Source organism: Alternaria arbusti (assembly GCF_024043155.1).
Source record: "Alternaria arbusti strain BMP 1465 chromosome Unknown scaffold_7, whole genome shotgun sequence".
Taxonomy (NCBI): domain Eukaryota; kingdom Fungi; phylum Ascomycota; class Dothideomycetes; order Pleosporales; family Pleosporaceae; genus Alternaria; species Alternaria arbusti.
This window is the reverse complement of record NW_026249947.1, coordinates 936,782-955,294: the sequence shown is the minus strand read 5'-3', so window position 1 is coordinate 955,294 and position 18,513 is coordinate 936,782. Positions and strand designations below refer to the sequence as shown.

The window sequence follows — 18,513 nt, the reverse complement described above, 5'->3', positions numbered from 1 at the left end:
CGTCCGCCCGCAACTCCACGACGCGCCAAACAATTGAGACAACCACAGAAGCATACCCGCCCTCTGCTACATAGCCAAATCGCAGCTATGTCACGCACAGCAGCTCTCTCCTCCTTCATCGACAGCGCGCCGCCTGGCGAGGTACTTTCCCCACCAAAATAGAGCTCCCCTCCCTCCAGTACACCTGCTAACAGCACCACAGCTCGCCGATGTCACCAAGGCAATCAAGTCAATCCTCGGCGACGACGCCGTCCAAAACGAGCTCTCGCCCGCCTTCCAAAAGTACAACGAGGAGCAATTCACCACAACCAAGCTCCCCGGCGGCAGCACCGAGGTCCTAGTCAGCCAGTACAACTCATTAGGCGACGGCCGCTACTACGACATCGACACACAAAGCTCCTTTGACTTTGACCACGCCACGGGCAAAGCCAGCGCTGTGCAGAGTTACGTGGTGGAAAGCGCACAAGAAGAGCTCCTGTACGTTCCGCCCCGCCCCTCCCCTCGCCAAGCCAATCCCGCGCGCATCCCTCGTGCACACCCATTGGCTACCAACACACCCATGCCGCATAAAAGCTTAACCTAACCTCACCCCAACAGCAAGAGCCTAAACAAGTCGCTCAGCACCCACGCCTCGGAACACTACCCCAAGTCTTCTCACGGCGTATACCCGGTGCCCTCCTCCCCCTCCTCCCTCGCCATCATCACGGTCGCAAACAAGTACTCCCCCACAAACTACTGGAACGGCCGCTGGCGCAGCTCCTACATCTACGACACGTCCTCCGGCTCCATCACCGGCAGCATAAAAGTAGACGTGCACTATTACGAAGACGGCAACGTGCGTCTGCTTACGACCAAGGAGGTTAGTCTCAGTGCGGGCGCCAGTGCGAATGGAAGCGAGGTTGTGAGGAAGATTGCGGCCGAGGAGAAGAAGTATCAGGAGGATCTTAACAGGGCGTTTGGTAGTCTGAGTGAGGGCGCGTTCAAGGCGCTCAGGAGACAGTTGCCGATTACGAGGCAGAAGATTGAGTGGGAGAAGATTAGTGGGTATAGGTTGGGCCAGGATATTGGTGGTGGGAGGAGGTGAGGGGATGTTGCCTCGTTGTGTGATGTGAGGTTTGCGGGGGTTAGTGGATGGGACGTGTGGTCGTTAGCTTTGTGTACTGAGGGGTCGCTGAATGTGATGGCTGTAGCACGTGGTATGATATTCGTGGCTGCTTACCCCGGTGTCCTCGCTCGCGTGCTTGCTAAACGAGAGATGGTATCTTGGCACGTTTCTGGTATATGTGGGCGGCGAGACCAGCTTCTCCGGGCCGCATGGTATCATGATGTCGGTCCTTTTCCTGCTTCTTCTATTGTCACGATTTGCTTGTCTTTCAAACATCACGTTGTCGCACGTTTGTGTTGAAGCTGAAGAAGCTACAAGCAGGTTTATCTTCGATGGACTGTCTCTCGTGAACTTCTTCGACTCTCAATTCCCCGGTAAAGATGCTGGTGGCACTAGCCTCAAAATCAAAGGTACGAGATCCATGCGAAACGATTTTTGATGAATTTGAGATCGCGTCACTAATATATACTACTTCCGTAGCTGGTCTTGCTGATCCTGGCAACGACGAAGACAGTCTCGTCAGTCCTGCCTCATCAATGCCTCAACGTTGGTCGCACAGCCTGACAAGGAAGTAGGGCGGGTCTATCAATGGTGCCTACTCATGGGGCCAAGCCAACGAATTCTTTGCTCTATCAGGCGGTTGTCAGATAGACCCTGCGGGCACCTGATGATCTCCCAGTCTGTTGCGGCCCAACGAGGGGAATACATAGGCATTTCCAACAATGACGATGCTACTTACATCGCGTGGGTTAGCGTCGTTCAATACGACGGCACTGTGGGTGGTGCTTGGACCGGCGATATAGGCCGCTACTGTGATCAGAGGTTTTACTACAGCAAGGAAAAGGCTGGAACGTATCGAGACACCGGCAAAGACTATATCCCTTCGTGCACCTGGTGAGTTCTGACTTTACGGACTGCGATCGAGAATTAGGCTGGACTCGTACCTCCAACTATACAGGCTTGACGAAGATGGCTCGAACGATATCGTGAACGCAGCGCTCAAGTTCAGCCTTGGTGCGTATGGCAAGGACGTCACATCAATTGGTGACGAAGAGGTGGTATGCGCTTCTACTCTCTACGGAGGAGACAGGTGAGTACATCATTCAGTGAATCATATGAGTAAATGGCTACCTAGGTAATCACCAACGCAGCGAAGCCCGCCAAGCGAAGCATCCCCAAACGCCCTACGTGGATGCACGAACATCTCATCGTCTCCAACTGGACCAGCCAAACGGCCCCAGAACTCTGCGACTCAGCCATGTCCTGGGGCCTCGACTTCGTTGAATCTGACGGCCAGTTCTGCGATATGGCCACGAAGACCCTTACTCCACTTTGTTCATCCGAGACCGTCGGCAGCTCGGACTGCGTCGATGTTGACGAGGAGGCCGTCAGCGTGGTGAAGCGCACCAGCGTTGCAAGGCGGGCCGCGAAGGTTACGCACAAGTCTTACAATAAGATTCAGAAGTGGAATCCAGCCCATTCTAACTTCGCGCACGATGATTGGCTCTCATTCCCACTGGCACCTTTCCTTGGGGAGATCTTGGCGCTCTACCAAGATGGATAAATCGGCAAGGAACGACTGTGCCACACAGTTAGCAACGGGCTCACCGAGCGTATCCCAATGCAGGGTGTGATTAGAGTTCCGTATAGTTATGACATAACGCCTAGCGGACTGTGCCACATAAGCATCTTGGCCCGCGGGGCGAGCGGGAGCTTGGCGACCTCGGGAGGCATCCCCAGGCTTGGCGCCACGTCAAATCATATTAACCGCCAATAGGCGAATGCTGGAAAGGGCATTCCAACTCAGCCGGGCACCGCCCGACGGGTACCGGCTCATGCATCATGTGGTTGCAATTTCACAGATGAGCACTGGGACGATGTCAACTCGGCAGACTGTGGTTCTATTATGCTAGGGCTTCGCGCAACACACATCTCAACTGCATGTACAATCTGAGACTTCTCCGCTTCTTCTTCTCCGGACGATCGAACTACCTACAGGCCATTACTGACGGAATACGAAATACACTCGAAACGGATATCACTACCAGACTATGCATCAATCTCGTATGCTATCTCTCCTGCAAGTTGCCAGTGGACTGGCATCGGTCGCTCTATTGCTGTTTCCGCCCAACGCTCACGCCTACGAATATGACATCGTAAGGTACTTATCACTTACTCTATGCATACCCACAACCAATGAACTGACTCCAAAGTGGCAACAACTTGACAGTTCGCTTCTTCCAAGAGAGCCAAGACGAAACCTGCTCTTTCCGCAACAGCAGTAGCGCATTGACTTTTACGACATCGACCGTCCCCCTCGGCGAGTACTGCTTCGAGATGGAAGACGTCTTTGGCGGGAACACCACTCAGGGTTTTGCGAACACAAGCTGGGCCCTCGGGCAGCTTTCAGGCGAAGCAGGCATTTACTGGGCAGTGGAGAACGCCGAGTTATACAGCCCCGAGGTGAACTACACCAGTGTTCTCTATCATCTACGCCCGGTACTATCTGCTGAGACAAACGAGTACGCGGATCGCTCAGTCTCTATTTATCCTGCTAAAGGCTGTGATACTTGGGATCCTACCAGTGACCTCCCGGTAAATCCCCCTGTTCCCTGGTATGGCTTCAGCTGCTGGAGCGAGGAAGAAGGCAATTGCGGTACTTCGGAGTACGGTGCACGCAGCTTTCGCGTCGCGCCAGCCCGAAAGGAGAGCGATCGTACAGGCAAGTGTATGGTATTCGCGGAACGTGGTGCGGCTATGAGTGTCCATACGTCCTCTCGTGCCATTTTCGGCGCCGCACTGAGTGTTTCTATGGTCATCTGGTTTACGTTGTAGTCATGATAGTCCTTTGGTAGCTTGAAACGTCACGAATCCCGTCACCTTCGTTATTAGTTAGCTCCTTGGCAGTTGCAATACATCTATGATAGGCTGGACACCTCGCAAGACAGCCTCCGCTAAGACTGTGATGACCTCGAGACAGCAAGTCAATCACCTCTTCAGCAGTCCATGCGCGGGGAGCTGCTCTCGAATGATAAATGTCCTGACTTCAAGAACCCCACCCTAGCGAAGAACATGTCAAATGGGGTGTAGCTAGCTGATCAAGGTATCACTAAGTATCGACACCCAACTACAGCCCAAGACCATTTTTCAGACCTTGAACTCGCGATCCTTTTGGAGCGTCACTCAAAGTCACGAAGCATACTCAAGTAAAAATCAGTAGTTGCAGAATCATTGTGATAACAGAAACCCTTTTCCTAACGCGTTACATTGAAGGCCTACTCTAATAATTTCCTCGAGAAAAAATACTCTTCCTAGAATGAGTACAGCATTGTGTCACGTCGCGATACACACATTGAGACACCCGTATACTGGCAGCATGCGTGCGTGCGCAAACATGGCAGCGTACCATATGCATTAGTCCTGAGCGATTAACGGACGCCTCCATCGGAAGGATACGTGAATGAACGATGGTTCAAAGAGAAAAGACAATGCCGAAACAACATCAATGGCAATAGCAGCCACGTGTAAACGCCATAAACCCTCACTCCAAACGCCTCATTCTGATAATAAAAAAATAGTCCATCTCAACACTCTCATTTCGTGATGAAGCCCAAGTAATCGGCGACAATAAGCGTCACCATCCTATCACTCTCGTTAGCACACACCCTCACATCACGCCAAAGGACAAAAACTTACGCATGCGGCGCAATACGGACATAGTACGTCCCAAAGCCACGGTAAAACCTCAAAAGCCCCTCTTCCTTCGCAACCTTCCTGAAGCAATCAAACATGCCCTTATACGGCATGGTGCCATCCGACCCCTTCGTCTGCTTCTGCAACCTCGTCTTCATAAAGTCAAACGGCAGCGACAGGAACGACGCAAAGAAGCCTGCAACCGCCGACGCAGTAAGAGTCTGTGTGCGCGACGACAAGGACGTGTTCTTGAGCTGCTGTTTAGCTTCAGAGAAGAAGGCTAATTGGCCGAAGTTGAGGGCCATGGCGCGGACGACGGTCGGGTAGCTGCCGGCCCATAACCGTGTGACGCCTTCTTGCTTGCTGATGCGGACGAGGGCGTCGATGACGGAGGTGTAGTTTGCGCGTTGGGCGACGGGTTTTAGGCCGTCGGATTGCATGCGGATGAGGGCGAGGTCGGCCGGGTTGCCGACGATGGCGGCGAGACCTCCTGCAGCTAGACCCGCGCCTGCGCGCTCTTTGAAGCCGATGGCTGTACCGTTTTCCTTGGCGCGCGCGCTTAGTTTCTTCATGAATGTGTCGAAAAAGCCTAGGCGCGCGGTTGTGTAGACGGCTTGGCGCAGGATTCCCGCGCTCAGGCCTGTGTAGAGGTCTAGCACTTTGCCTTGGGCGATGATGTCGCGGAAGACTGTGACGGGGGTTGGTTTGGGGCCGGTCTTTACTCCTTCTCCGGCGAGCTGTAGGCGCACTTTAACCATGTCTACGGGTTGAATTACAGTTGTTGCTGTCATGCCTGCGATGCCGCCGTTTACGAAAGGCAGTGCTGCGCGCATGAAGGGTGTGTGTAGGAAGTCGGCGGTGGCCTTCTTGGGGTTCTCGGCGGCTTTGGACATGGCGGAGGATGCGTCGCTTAGGACAGCTTCTGAAGATTGCTTTGCGTTCTCGAGAGCGCGTGCGGCGGGCATCTTAAGGGTTTGCGAAGTGGCGGCTGCTGTTGTCGACATTGCGTTGTCAGTGACAGCCTGCGCAGTCTTGATATGTGAATAGATAATGCAGGAAAGGAAGATCTGTGGGGTATATCGCTGTCGCTATGCTGTACTGGAAATAGACCAAATGTGAAGAAAGACTGTAACTAAGAAAGTAAGAAAGCCCACAAAAGAGACTCCATGGCCGGGTCTATATCCCAGCAGCATAGCACTACGACGTGCGTCCGTGAGGTGTTGGCAGAGCCTCAGCCTGAGACGCAGTTCCCATGCGCCTTACACCGCGGCCGTGGACGTCGCAAGCTAGCCGGCTACGACCTAGATGTACAGCTTCGCTCGGCGCACAGGAAAGAGTGTCATCGGACATGTGTGCATTTCCGAAGGCGCGCGCACGTGCGATAACCCTTCTCTTTCCGATTGCACCCGCGGCGATCGCATTGTGGATGCTCAAAGACGGTGAAGAGGAAGATGGGACGTTGGGTGCGTACCTCGTGCGCTGACGTCTGTGCGGAGGATCCAGTCCGCGTCGGAGAAGTGGGGTGTGGGTCGCGGGTTTAGTGGGTAGGGTGGTATGCGCTCGACTACCCGCTTCCTAGCATCAAACGACTATGCGACGATACGACTTGGATTGAAGCAGCAGAGGAGATAGATTTATGGACGAGGCTGTGAAGGAAGAGGCTCGGAGGACAAAAGCAGCACGATGATCTGTTGTTCTTAGTTGTCAACAGGCCCAGCCAGTCGACCGGTGCCATGAACTGAGGGGTGGGCTGCGTTTCCCCGCATCGCAGAGCTGCCCCAGCGAGCCACTGATATGAACTGCTGCTCGTCCTACCTGATGCCAATCGCTGTTGGGCCAATCGGGTCACACTGAGTTCTCGAACTCTGATGCCATTCTTACTTCACAGGCTCCCATGTTGAAGTTTAACTTGCACGGCGGAGCGGGACGAGCTGGGCGCATTGATGTCGCGTGTCCATGCCATCCGGTCTCCCTTGCACCGTTGAGGCTCTCATACCATTGCGCAATGTCTTGGTCGAGTAACACACGATCTTCAGGCACAGAGTATCCCGTTTCCAGTGCGCCACATGCGGAACCGCTTGCATGTGAGCGATGACGTTTGTTGTAACGGCAGCCTTCGGCCAATCGAACGATCGCAACTTCAACGCAGCGCATCCTGTCACATGTCATGGACAATACTGTGAGAGGGCCTGCTGCAGTACACCACGTTGTGGTTGCGGTACCCTGTTACTAGGTGCAGTGACCTCACTGTGCTTTTCCGGATGAGACTGCGGTTTCCGCGCGCACAACGTGCATCCGTGCGTCGTTCCAACCCGACGTGCGTGTACGCACATTGCTTTTCATTCGTTGGGTATTGATATACCGCCGTGTCGCAGATCGGAATGAACTGGCGAGATCGCTTTCTTTTGGGCGAGATCCAGGGTCCTCAGTGCTGGACGGGGCGGTGCTGAGGCCTTTCGCCCAGGTGCGCGGTTGAAGTTGCAACCACCAGTGACCCGAAGGTATCCGCGGCCGAAGACATTCTGAGTGACGACAGGCTGTGAACGACTTTGTGAGCGGAAGAATATTGTAGCGAAATATCATGCAGGGTACCAGATCTAGGCCAACACAATGTCCGTGGGTGAATGGTAGGTCAACTAGTCTTCGGCACAGGGTCGGGAATGTGGAGGTGCCCGGCCGGCCTGAACGCTTGCAGAAGAAACGAAAGGGCTGCGCAGGTACTGTTGAGAAGATTGATGCCTGACTACGGGACAAGTACTACGCCGCATAGATTGCGCGGCCTGTCTGTTGTCTCAACATATTTCGCTGGAATCAACTACGTCTTTACACCTTTGGGTATCATTGAGCCCGTCCGAAACCGAAACGCCATTCCCATCGTGCATAGGCTAAACCGACATCTCGCTATCGCTCGGAGATCCGAGGTCCTCGATAATGCTTGACTCTGGCGGTTGTTGAGTTCCCGGGACCTGCAGCCTCGAAGTCGCTCCAGACAGATCGTCGCTCCCATCGATTTGTTGAGCCTCACGAGGAGCTTGCACCTCTTCGTCGGAGTCGTCACCTTCAAGTTCAGCTGCTAGCATGCGCTTGATTCTGCGAGCGATAATAGTGTCCTTGCGCACGTCGTCTTTGGTCAGCAACTAACAAGCAGTGTTAGTATAGGTCTCTGAGAATATTGACGTGCAGGGGATAGACTTACCTGTGAGCAACCATTGACTGGGCACTCAATGGCTCTCTGACCGTCCACCCTGTGACCGCCCGATCGGATCATATCGAGAACGGCATTCTTCTCAAAGGTATGAGGACACTTTGTACTTGTGTATGGGTCCTTGAACTGCTGGTATGTGATGGGGCACCTCGTGCTGATGGTCGCTTTGTCTACTACGATGTCGTCGTCGTCGTCGAGGTCGCCTCGGCGTGTGTCCGTAATGCCAGGCGCTGGCGACCCGGACTCATTGAACCAGGTGTCTTCATGACCAAGTGTGGGACCCTCGTCGCCATACTTGGCATCGTGTACCGTGCGCTTGAACTCGCGGTAATCGTTGTTGCGTGCATAGCGCGCTGTGTAGGAGAGTGACGTGTAGGCATCCTTGTCGCGCTGCATACGATCTGCAAACAGCTCACTTGCGCCTGTGAGAGCTACGCGAGAGCCATCGAGGGGTGTAGGACCGGGCGTAGGTCTGTCGTCCATATCCTCGTCGTCACCCTCGTTTTGTGCCCGCTGGCTGGCTGCCTGAGTCTGGGTGTGCCTTTGTGTTTCCCGCTGTGTCATCTGCGTCCGGTATTCGTCTGCCGACCGCCCGGGCGCAGTGTTCCTTAACCACTCCAGCGCTTCCTCGATGCGCTGCGCGGCGACACCCGAGTCAATGACGGCGCGCATGCTTTCTTCCAGCTTGGTGGTAGCCCCATCCACATTGGTCTGGAGCTCTGCCATGATAATTTCTTCTTCGTCTTTGTCGTCCAAACTCTTGCCCACGTCCCACTTCTTCTGCCGTCGCTCGATGTACCCAGCATGGTCGCGTAGCATGTCGTTGATGTTTGCCGCTGTACTGGTGACATGCTCGGTAGCCTGCTTATTGTGCCTCTTGATGTCATTAATATTGCGACCTTGTAGTTCCCTCAGGGCTCGCGTCGCTTCAGTATCGAGGGGATGCGATGGCTTCTTGTACGGTGGAAGGACGTCTGCGCTGCGGTTGCTACCGGCAGTTCGCGCTGGAGTGGAAACTCCAGACGGGCGACTAGCAGATGGCCTCGTAGTTCGGTGTCGAGAGGCCATGTTGTTCTGTTCAGTGCGATTTTGCTATGTGAATGCGATGTGGTGCTGCCCAGGTGTCGCGTTGGGCAGGAATGGCGCCAGACACGATGATGCGGGGGAACGCGTCGGGATAATTACTTTAGGACTAGCGTGCTCGCCAGGTCACGTGCTACAGCTTGAGTGACTGTGGCCGCCCTCTTGTCGCAAGGCCTTAAATCGAGTGTCGGTCTCGTGAACATCAAGTGATCAATGCTCTTAAGTCCTCAGTACTTGAATTGATATCACAGGAGCAATTTGGAGTCACGGTGTTCAAGTTACGATCTGCCTGCTGCCCAGGCGGCCTTCCTTCTAATTCATGCAAACAAAAGTCCGAACACCATGAAGCCTACATCAAGATGAAAAGATGCCTAGCGTCGATGTCGGCTTTACACCCGTTTATTTCCTCCCTTGTATGAGGTGCTTCCGCGATGTAGCTCTGCGGCACAGCGAACTATTCTCGGAAATTAACTGCACGAAGCGATCTCGTCACATACCCTGCAACATTACCGTTCTTCTAATCCTGGGTCAGACCTACGGCAGTCATGCAAAGCCGGCAGATGAACTGGGTGCCCAGCCGGGCGCATACCACAGCACCGGGATAGTAGGATCAGGGTCAGATCATCTCTGCATATACCACGCCTTTCCCAAGCCTTTCCCAAGCCTTTCTCAAGCTTTCTCCAAGCTATTCCTGGGCATTTGCCCAAGCTTTCTCCAAGAAACTCCCAAGAAACATCCAAGCGATGGCCAAGTAACGGGCTATTCCTGGACGTTTGGCCAAGCGCCTGTGGTCAGATGGGCGGTCGCTGACTTGGCGTGGTCTCATAATAGGCCTTGGTATTGCCGGGCTCGAAACTCTCATTTCAGTATTCCCGGACTCGAAGCTCTTACCTTGAGTATGTCGAAGGGTAGAGAAGAATATTGAGATCTTTGAAAAGGTGGTTATAGTTATGTTTGGGTACTATCGAAATCTAGGGTCTACGTCTTGACACCATCGACGCTGACCGATGCGTCCATTATCCATACGTCCGAAAAAGCGTGGTATCATAATATGTTGACAAGAAAATAATGACACCCAAAGTGCAAAGACTCCGGAGTCCTAAGCAGCCATCAACCGCTTCCCAAGTGCTATCGTTACCGTAATATTCATGTACGCCCCAAAGATGCATGCCCCGCGTGCTATGATAAGCCGCATGAAGAATGCGGTATGTGTGCGCACGTTCCGACGGACAAGAGTTGTGAGGCGTCCTGTTCCAAACTCCGTCATCGTCTTTCGCGTCGACGGGTGCCTCGGCCCGCGTGGCGGCGCTGGTGTTGCTTCCAGATAGTCTATGCTATGCCTTCGGAGCTTCACCTCATCACGCTCGTGATGGTAGTTGTAGTTTGTGGCGCCTTGTTGGACAGAGGGAGGCCCTTCTCGATATCGCGCATTTTGTTGGCGTTCTTGCCCGGGGGCGGCGAGTTGAGTCTGATGCCTGTCCTTCGGTTTTCGCGGTTCTGCTTGCCGGCGTCGTTGTTCGCGCGGCCGGTGAAGCGACGAGACGCACGGCGAATGGATGCGCGAACGTCCCACTGGCGCTTCTTCGCGAGCCACCAGAGTACACCCGATGCGACTGTGTTGATGTTAGCTCGAGTATGCTGGGACGTGATGTGCAGAACGTACTGGATCCGAGCACGACTAGGACGGCGACCACAATGATCGCTGCGATAGCACCTCCCGAGAGCGAGAAAGCACCCTTCTGTGTTCCCGCAGCGCCAGCATCGCTGGGGTCTTGCGGGTTGTCGCTACCGCCGTTGTAGCCGGGAGGAGGAAGCTCGCTGCCCGAGGAGGAGTCCTGAGCAAGGGCGAGCAGAGGGAGGAGGAACGAGAGGAGGAGAGGCCTGCTCATGATGTCGATGTGCCGTGGGATGCGGCGTGGACGGGAGGATGGATCGGATATGAGGTGACACGAGGCTGGTGTGAAGGACGTTCGATCAACTGGAGGAATACCAACAACTCGCTACCAGAACGGAGGGCATGTCTCTATATTTGCGTGGCCACCTGCGAACATCTTTTATCCAAGCCAATACCTTTGCCATCACTTGTCCAATACCCCGCCAGTCTCAGGCTTCTCGGCGGTTAGCATCGTGCGCTTGGACGGCAGACCAGGTTGGCTGCCGGAGAGTACATCAGGCCATTCTCTTAATATAGCGGCATTGGCGTCGAGTTTTGTCGGCTTGGAAGGATAAGCCGAAAGGATTGGTAGGGCGTACTGGGTAGTGGGCGCGTAGCTGTGTAGATGAAGATCACCGTGCAGCCGAGCTAGTAAGGGGTAAAATGTGATTGGCCGCACCCCGGTCTGAAGCGCCCGGCTAGCTATGTCGCCGCACACTTTCGTTTCAGGGGAGCATGCAAGGCGACGACTCCCATCGTCCACCTCACGGCGTACATGTAGCAGCTGCCGCTTATTGTAGTCGGTGAGCCCGTGGTATCGAGGTATTTCTGGCTCCTCATCTCCGGTGCAGTCCACGTTAGCCACCTACGTTTCGGCGCAGAGTGGACCAGACGACGTAAAAAAAGTAATCACATGGCAGGCGACATGACCTTCTCTAATCTAGGGACAAGTATCGTACGATGTTACCTGGGTATTCTGGTGGATGCGCGCAATCGGAAAGGTGCACCGCGATGATCAGTGTGGTGCGCTGCATGAGGCGACTTTGGAGTAAGTACTCACCCCTCAAAGATTTGCCTTCCAATGCTCTTTGTCTACCGTCACGTGCCTGTGGCCGCGCGGGGTACAGAGCAGGAACATGCCGGATGGTTGTAATGGCAGCTATAGAGCTTCAAAGCAAGCTCAGCAAACTGCATGCAGACATCATCGATCGAATGGCTGTGGGCAGACATGGATCCGACGCATGATCTGGAAGATGCGTCCGGAAAGCATACTGCAGTGTGAAATATGTACGCCGTGAGGAGGTGCTTCACTGGTTCTATGTAGGTATGCGATGTGGGTGTTCTTCTTCTTTCCATCGCGCCTTCCACCATGTTTTTCTCAGCCGTCATGACCGAACGTGTGGCGTCATTCTGTTCAACCGTGACTCCCTCGCGTCGATGAAGGAAAGAACGAAGGCAGGACGCCGCTGCAAACCTCGTCGCCCCTCACTCTTGTCACACAACACTTCATCCTCGTCTACTGGTGCAGTCGTCTAGCACGTCGCTTCTCATCTTCTGCCTGCGTTGTTCCTACTACGGTTTCCTTGCGTCCGAACGCGCCTGGCAGTGCTGTCACTCACCATGGCCGAGTTGCCTCGACAAGGCAAGCAGGTGCCGAAGCGGCAGAAGCCTTCACGACTAAGACATGGAGTACGCCCCGAGTTGACCGATGACGAGCGAGATCGCAAAAAGCCTGCCCCCCAAGAACCTGACAGCGATGCAATTGTTCCTGAGACTCAGCCGAATCAGGACGGATACTACGTTCGTAATGACTTCACTCCCGAGCGTGAGCCGGACCTCAGCGACCTGCCTACTAGTCCCGGTACTGCAGAATTGTTGCAGCGCACTGCAGTAACAAAAAAGGCGGACATTCATACATCAACCTGGGTTCCATTTGCTCTCAGCACTCGCACCAAAGAAACACCCGGATTGAACAATAACTCTGGACCAGCAGATGTATCCACGTTCGCTTTCACACGTTCGCAACCGAGCCAAGTCCCCAGAAAGGCATCCCCTAAGGACAAGGCCTTTACCGCCAGGTCTGTTTCTGATACTGAGTCGACAACACCTGGTGTTCACAAGCAGGTTGTGCATGCATCTCAGGGTAAGCAATCACGCCATCTCAACCGATCAGACTAACGTGCGAATAGATGCCAGTGTGACAACAGAGCCTGCATACGTCTCACCATCAGTCTTCCCGGGCAACGTCGATCGCCACAAGCCAAATCCTGCTACCGATCAGGAAGTACTTCTCTTCCAACAGCCGGCCGCCAAAGAGTCACAGAACGAGTCTGCATATCCTTCGTAAGAGCTCATAGCAAGCGTCCAGAACTCCACTGACTTACGTAGACCTACCCAAGCGGACACGCCGTCTAAAATTCCTCCTTCCGCACAGCCCGATGCAAGGCCGGCTCCTGGAACTAGCAAGGCCCGTGTTGTCAAGAAGAGCAAGAAAGGGAGAAAAGGACAGCTCTCTCAGCAGCGTGAAGGGCAACGGCCTCCTCGATCAAACGTTCTGGCTCGGCACGCTCAACAGGCCATGACGACGGGCAAACCAGTCGCCGAGACATTCAGCAAGCCCCTTGCTATCGACGACGCAACAGTTCATACATCCCAATCTCATGCAGTGCAAGCACCTGCCCCTATCAATGACCTCGATGGGCATACATACATTGAGGAGTCTCCGCTGATGAAAGAGCATGAGTCTGTCGCTCACGTCGAGGAGTCCTGCAACACCACTCAGACCATTCCGGACACGACCTTCCAAGAATTTCTAGAGTCTTCCGCTCAGCGCGAGTTCCCCACGTCCTCTATGTTTGTGACATCGACTTTGCCTCCGAAAGTGGACGATACGGAGCGCGAGCAACAGCCGCTCGCAGATGTTCACTATCAGGATCGCGGGCTGGCATCCGCCGAAGAACGTACTCCATTGCCGGCTCAGGACTCTGGCCTCCATATCCCAGAAAATGACGAGTCGGTTGCTGTGACCATCCAGTCCAATCAGCTGCAGCAGCCCGAAATATGTGCAAGAAGTCAACAGTCTGCCCCACTGCCAAAGGATTCTGAAGCTGTTCTACATCGAATCTCCCACCAGGACGCATCTCACCGTGTGGCTAAACCTCGAAGAAAGCTACGACCCAGTGGTTCGGTACCAAACAGCCCCCAGGAGCAGGCCATGTCTCTCAGTGTTGATCAAGCAATGGAGAGCGTGAGAGTGGCGATGTTGGCTGACAAATTTCGGGCCAAGCATGAAAGCATGATCGTCGCTGAGCAGCGCGAGGCGGAAATTGCAGGACTTCAGGGCACGATCAACGATCATGTCCAGACTATCGCAGAGCGTGATGCGAGCATTCGAAGCCTGAGAGAAGCTTTCAGTCAACTCACCGACAAGGCCAAAACCAACCAGAAGTTCGTGCATGGCCTTCAGCAGGACTACGAGAAGCTGCAGAAGTCTGCTGCGAGCTTCCAAAAGCACAGCCAGATGACACTGACAGAGAAGATCACCGAGCTTGAGGATGAAAAGAAGACGTTGTACCGCGAATGCGAGACTTCAATTGACAAGCTTGCTGCAACTCAAAAGAAGATGAAGTCCGCGCTCAACGATGTCTACGGGCGGTTCATCATATCGGAGTCAAAGAGGAGAGATCTTATCGAAAATCTGGGCAAGCGGGACGCCGAAATCGGAGAAGAGCGGAGAAAACGCGAACACATGGAAAATCAGCTCCTGTCAAGCGTTCAGAGTATTCCCGGTAAGATTGTCGATGCTTCTGACACCCTGGCCAAGAAGTTGGAATCACTCCAGAAATCGATTGAACAGGCGCCTGCCCATGACGATCGAAATGACCCGATCGAAGAATGTCTGGACGCTTTGCGAACCCTGCAGATGTCGCCAGCCTTGACAGCTAAGGACATCGAGAAGATGGAAAGCACGTTGCGTCTTGTGCACGAACGGCAAGTCATGATCCTTTCTTATTGTGCATCTTTGATGTGCTGACTAGTTGCACAGATTGGACTCAGGTCTTGATACCCTCTCCCGGACCATAAGGAGCGAACCAACTCCTGACACGGAACTCCGGAATTTTATCGGAGAGCGACTGAACAGCCTTCAGGAAGCGATGCTGAAATACGATGAGGCTACTACCGAGAACCGCAAAACGCAGGAGCTAAACGTTTCTCTTAAGGTGAAGCTCGAGGAGCAGCAGCAACATTCCCATCAACTCAACGAGCAAATCAAGGAGCTACAGCAGTCCGAGGCCAATCTTCGGGACCAATCCGATCAGCTGGAACGGGATCTGAATGAAGTGAGAGTTTCTCCCCCCGTCCCACACGTCGACACAGAGAAGCTCGAGCGAGAAGCTGTTGACCTTCGCCAACAGTTGAAAAAGGTTGAGGGTGACCTGGAAGCTGCAAATAACAAGGTCGAGACGATTGAGCAGGAAAGAGATACGTACAAGGTGAGCGGCGTCAATCTTCTGCCTACTGCGTCTTTTTTTGACGAATGACAGAGCCACTCCGATGATCTCAAGACGCAGCTACAGGAACTGCAGCAGAAGCATAGGGTAGGAACCACCATCCCGTCTCATGGCCTCACTAATTCTGTCAATAGGTTGAAGACGACGTCGCCATACGAGAGGAGATCGTCAAAGACTGCGAGAGTAGATTCATGGAGAAAGAACGCAGCTTGAAGAGCGAAATTGATCGACTCACAACTGAACGCGACGAGAAAGAAAACGCACATGAGGAAGTGAGCTTCAATTTGGACGCCGCGGATACCCAGATTGATGAGCTAGAGGACAAGATCCGCACACTTGAATCGAAGGCGTTGGAAACGACAAACATCCAAGAGCAGCTACGACAGACGACCGAAGAGCTTCACACCAAGAGTAGGGGCCATGCTGAGTTGAGTCGCCGTTGCGAGGAGAACGTCGAGAAGATCTCTGAGCTGCAAGGTCTGCTCGTTAAATCACAAGCCCAAGCAGTCGAACAACGTACGACGATGCAAACTATGCGCGAAGAGGCTGATACTACACTTGGCAAAGTACAACAAGATGCAAGCAATACGCTCCAACTTTTACACAATCAGATCTCTAAACTTCAGGAGGAAAAGAACGATGTGTCGTCCAAAGTTCAGCAAGCCCGGACCAATGAGGGCAAACTGCGACAAGACGTAGCCGAACTATGCGCTGCAAAGGAAGCAGACGAATCTCGATGCCAAAAAGATGCCGATCAAGAGCGCGAGAAGCTGAATGAGCAACATCGCACCGTGATTGATGACTGGAACCGTCGTCTGACCGAGAAAGACGCTGCATTAGAAAAAGCAGAAGCGGATTTACGGCTCGCGGCAGACCAGTTCAAAGCCAAGCTAGCAGCTGATCGCGAAAAGGCAGAGTCGAATATGCAGAGACTTGAACGACAATATCAGGATGTGATCAAGGCTGAACGCGAAAAGGTTCGCCGCAATCAACAAGACGGCTCCCAAGTACAGGGTGGCAAGAGTGTCTTACAGGATCCACGCGATGCTGTACAGGCAGCGAAGCCCCGGAAGAAACTTCAACGACAAAACCACTCGGTGCTCGACGGTCTTCATGGTCAGAGTCCTCATTTTGAGAAGCCATCATGGGCCTTGGACGCCGAGTTCTCACAGACTCAGCTTGACGATGACGACTTGTTTGCAACACAACATCACACTCATGAAACCCCCAATAACGCAGACAGCATTGATCACGAACCTGGGACGGCTACAGAAACTCAGGATCTTGGAAGTGCATCTATCTCGCAGGATATATTCAACATGTTCCGACCGTCACAGCAAGATCCCAATCGCCAAGTCTCAAGCTCGTTGAATTTGAGTAGCATATCTCTCGACGACTTAGCAGCGCTGGATGAGACCCAGCCTGCTTCAGGTGCTATGCTTCGTGGTTACGTTCGTGATTCTTCCAATCATGCCTCAGCCCATGCAAATGCAAAAGCAACGCCGGCAGCCGACAACGTATCTGTGGCTGGCTCTCACTCATCTCGATCATCCGGACGACCACGATCGCAAGCCAACACAGCGTCGCGAATGATGCCACCTCCTGGTAATAGCTTCAGATACTCTCAGTCTGGTACTGGTATGCATACGGAAGAGCGCGGAGGCTTCACCCGACATACTACGTACGGAAAACCACTGGAGGCGCTCGGCGGTAGCGGCACAAGTGCCTTAGATCCTAGAGATCAGACTAGACCTTCGTCACAGCAGACCAGCAACCAGTACGACCCTCGACGCTGTGCCCAACCCGGATCACAGCACGGCGTGACGCATCCCACAAAGCAGGGTTACACCGAAAAGCGCAAGAGTAGCAGTGACTTGACGGAGAAGGAATCGGATTCAAAGAAGCAGCGGACCAGATCTCAGTCGCGCCCGTTGAACTCCTCTACTGATCTCCCTGGAAAACCCCCGTATGCTTCTGGGAAGTCAGCCTCGACTTCGCGCCCGAAGGCACAAAAGACCCTGTTGTATGGGCAGGCAAGTGCTTCAACTTCGTCCCGATCAAAGACTCCTGTCGTTTCCTCCCGTGTGCGTGGTCGTGTCACCCGTCAGGCTCCGTCTTCTAGTGGTGCGTACTCCCCGCGTGGCCAGCCTTCATCGCAGATATCCACTGGTGGTCCGACCCGTCGATCCTCGACCCGTCTTACTAGGAGCCAGAGTAAGGACGCTCGCTATGAACTTGTATCGAACTGAGCTAACTCGGTGGTGTAGGCAGGAGCGGCACCGCATTCGGCGATGGCTATAACGATCGCTTCCGCCAGGAGCTAGACTAGCTGCATTGTCGAGTTGAAGCGTAGTAGGGTTTGTAGACGAAGCGTTTACGTGAGGAGATCGCGGACTCTCGAAGACTGTTGCGGTCCTCGACATCGGGTCCCGCTCGAGTCGTTCGTGTGTGTGTTGTGTGTCTCGAGGTGCGCGGAGGGAAGACAGCGTCGTGCGCAGGTCCTTTTCGCGAGTAGTCTTTACGAAGGAAACGATAGAAAAGGAGAAAAGTTCAACGTGGCGAGGATCCTGTAGATCTAAGTAGCAGACCTAATGCGAGTACAATATAGCCTGTATTATGTCAAGCTTGGCCTGCTCGCACAAGTGCAGACGCTCTCTGGGGAGCCATTAACGCCTGGAACGTGCTTCACCAAGTGATGGAGGGTGGTCGGTGCTGCTGCTGGAGGCTTTTGGCGCTAAGGTTTGTTATGTTGTCAGGCCTTTTCAAGCTCCCCTTTGCCACCCACACCACCAAATCACGGCCACCCACAACCTTCTTCTGCAAGGCTGGTGCGCATTTCAAAGGTCTCTTTGCACCTTGCCCATACTTTCTCTCTCGTTCCATGCCCGTCTTGAGCCTTTGCGGCGCCTTGACGATGGCGGCGATGCGGGAGTCCCAGATCGCTCCAGGTCTTGCCCACAACCACGCCGCTCTCGAACACCACTAGAGTTGGCGAGAAGCTGGCCAAAGGTACAAAGAGCCAGCTCCAGCTTACTGGACCGCCGAACGAAGTGGTGCTATCGAGATCGACGCCCTGTTGTTGACCTTGTAGCCGGCAAACTCTACCCCGCCTCAGGCGGCGGCAGCCACAAAAACCTCACCAGAAGGCTACAAGGCCTTGACCAGTAATTGAACTCCCTTTCCATCCCCAGTACACGGCGGCAAGAGAGCCAGGTGAGATGTCGCTGCTCAGCTCCTGGCCGTGGACCTCCGCTGCTGGCCT

The 18,513-nt window shown here is 53.9% G+C and overlaps 6 protein-coding genes across 6 annotated transcripts; 3 read left to right on the top strand and 3 right to left on the bottom strand.

The window, feature by feature from the left end:
- Positions 1 to 87: 87 nt before the first annotated feature.
- J4E86_006133 (uncharacterized protein) lies at positions 88 to 1,084 on the top strand (the record flags this gene model as incomplete). Its single annotated transcript, XM_051446664.1, has 3 exons — positions 88 to 141; positions 203 to 477; positions 598 to 1,084. 3 exons carry the CDS (start codon positions 88 to 90, stop codon positions 1,082 to 1,084), a joined length of 816 nt encoding a protein of 271 aa, XP_051302239.1.
- A 688-nt stretch (positions 1,085 to 1,772) lies between these two features.
- J4E86_006132 (uncharacterized protein) lies at positions 1,773 to 2,669 on the top strand (the record flags this gene model as incomplete). Its single annotated transcript, XM_051446663.1, has 3 exons — positions 1,773 to 1,999; positions 2,064 to 2,163; positions 2,241 to 2,669. 3 exons carry the CDS (start codon positions 1,773 to 1,775, stop codon positions 2,667 to 2,669), a joined length of 756 nt encoding a protein of 251 aa, XP_051302238.1.
- Positions 2,670 to 4,698: 2,029 nt separating this feature from the next.
- On the bottom strand, positions 4,699 to 5,763 carry MIC33 (putative mitochondrial 2-oxoglutarate/malate carrier protein; the record flags this gene model as incomplete). The annotated part of the gene is made up of 2 exons (XM_051446662.1): positions 4,699 to 4,747; positions 4,802 to 5,763. The coding sequence occupies 2 exons, from the start codon at positions 5,761 to 5,763 to the stop codon at positions 4,699 to 4,701; spliced, it is 1,011 nt and encodes a 336-aa protein (XP_051302237.1).
- Positions 5,764 to 7,683: 1,920 nt separating this feature from the next.
- On the bottom strand, positions 7,684 to 9,071 carry J4E86_006130 (uncharacterized protein; the record flags this gene model as incomplete). The annotated part of the gene is made up of 2 exons (XM_051446661.1): positions 7,684 to 7,935; positions 7,995 to 9,071. 2 exons carry the CDS (start codon positions 9,069 to 9,071, stop codon positions 7,684 to 7,686), a joined length of 1,329 nt encoding a protein of 442 aa, XP_051302236.1.
- A 1,365-nt stretch (positions 9,072 to 10,436) lies between these two features.
- Positions 10,437 to 10,975, bottom strand: J4E86_006129 (uncharacterized protein; the record flags this gene model as incomplete). Its single annotated transcript, XM_051446660.1, has 2 exons — positions 10,437 to 10,699; positions 10,750 to 10,975. 2 exons carry the CDS (start codon positions 10,973 to 10,975, stop codon positions 10,437 to 10,439), a joined length of 489 nt encoding a protein of 162 aa, XP_051302235.1.
- Positions 10,976 to 12,360: 1,385 nt separating this feature from the next.
- Positions 12,361 to 17,500, top strand: J4E86_006128 (uncharacterized protein; the record flags this gene model as incomplete). The annotated part of the gene is made up of 6 exons (XM_051446659.1): positions 12,361 to 12,883; positions 12,930 to 13,083; positions 13,129 to 14,753; positions 14,797 to 15,233; positions 15,285 to 15,338; positions 15,386 to 17,500. The coding sequence occupies 6 exons, from the start codon at positions 12,361 to 12,363 to the stop codon at positions 17,498 to 17,500; spliced, it is 4,908 nt and encodes a 1,635-aa protein (XP_051302234.1).
- Positions 17,501 to 18,513: the final 1,013 nt, after the last annotated feature.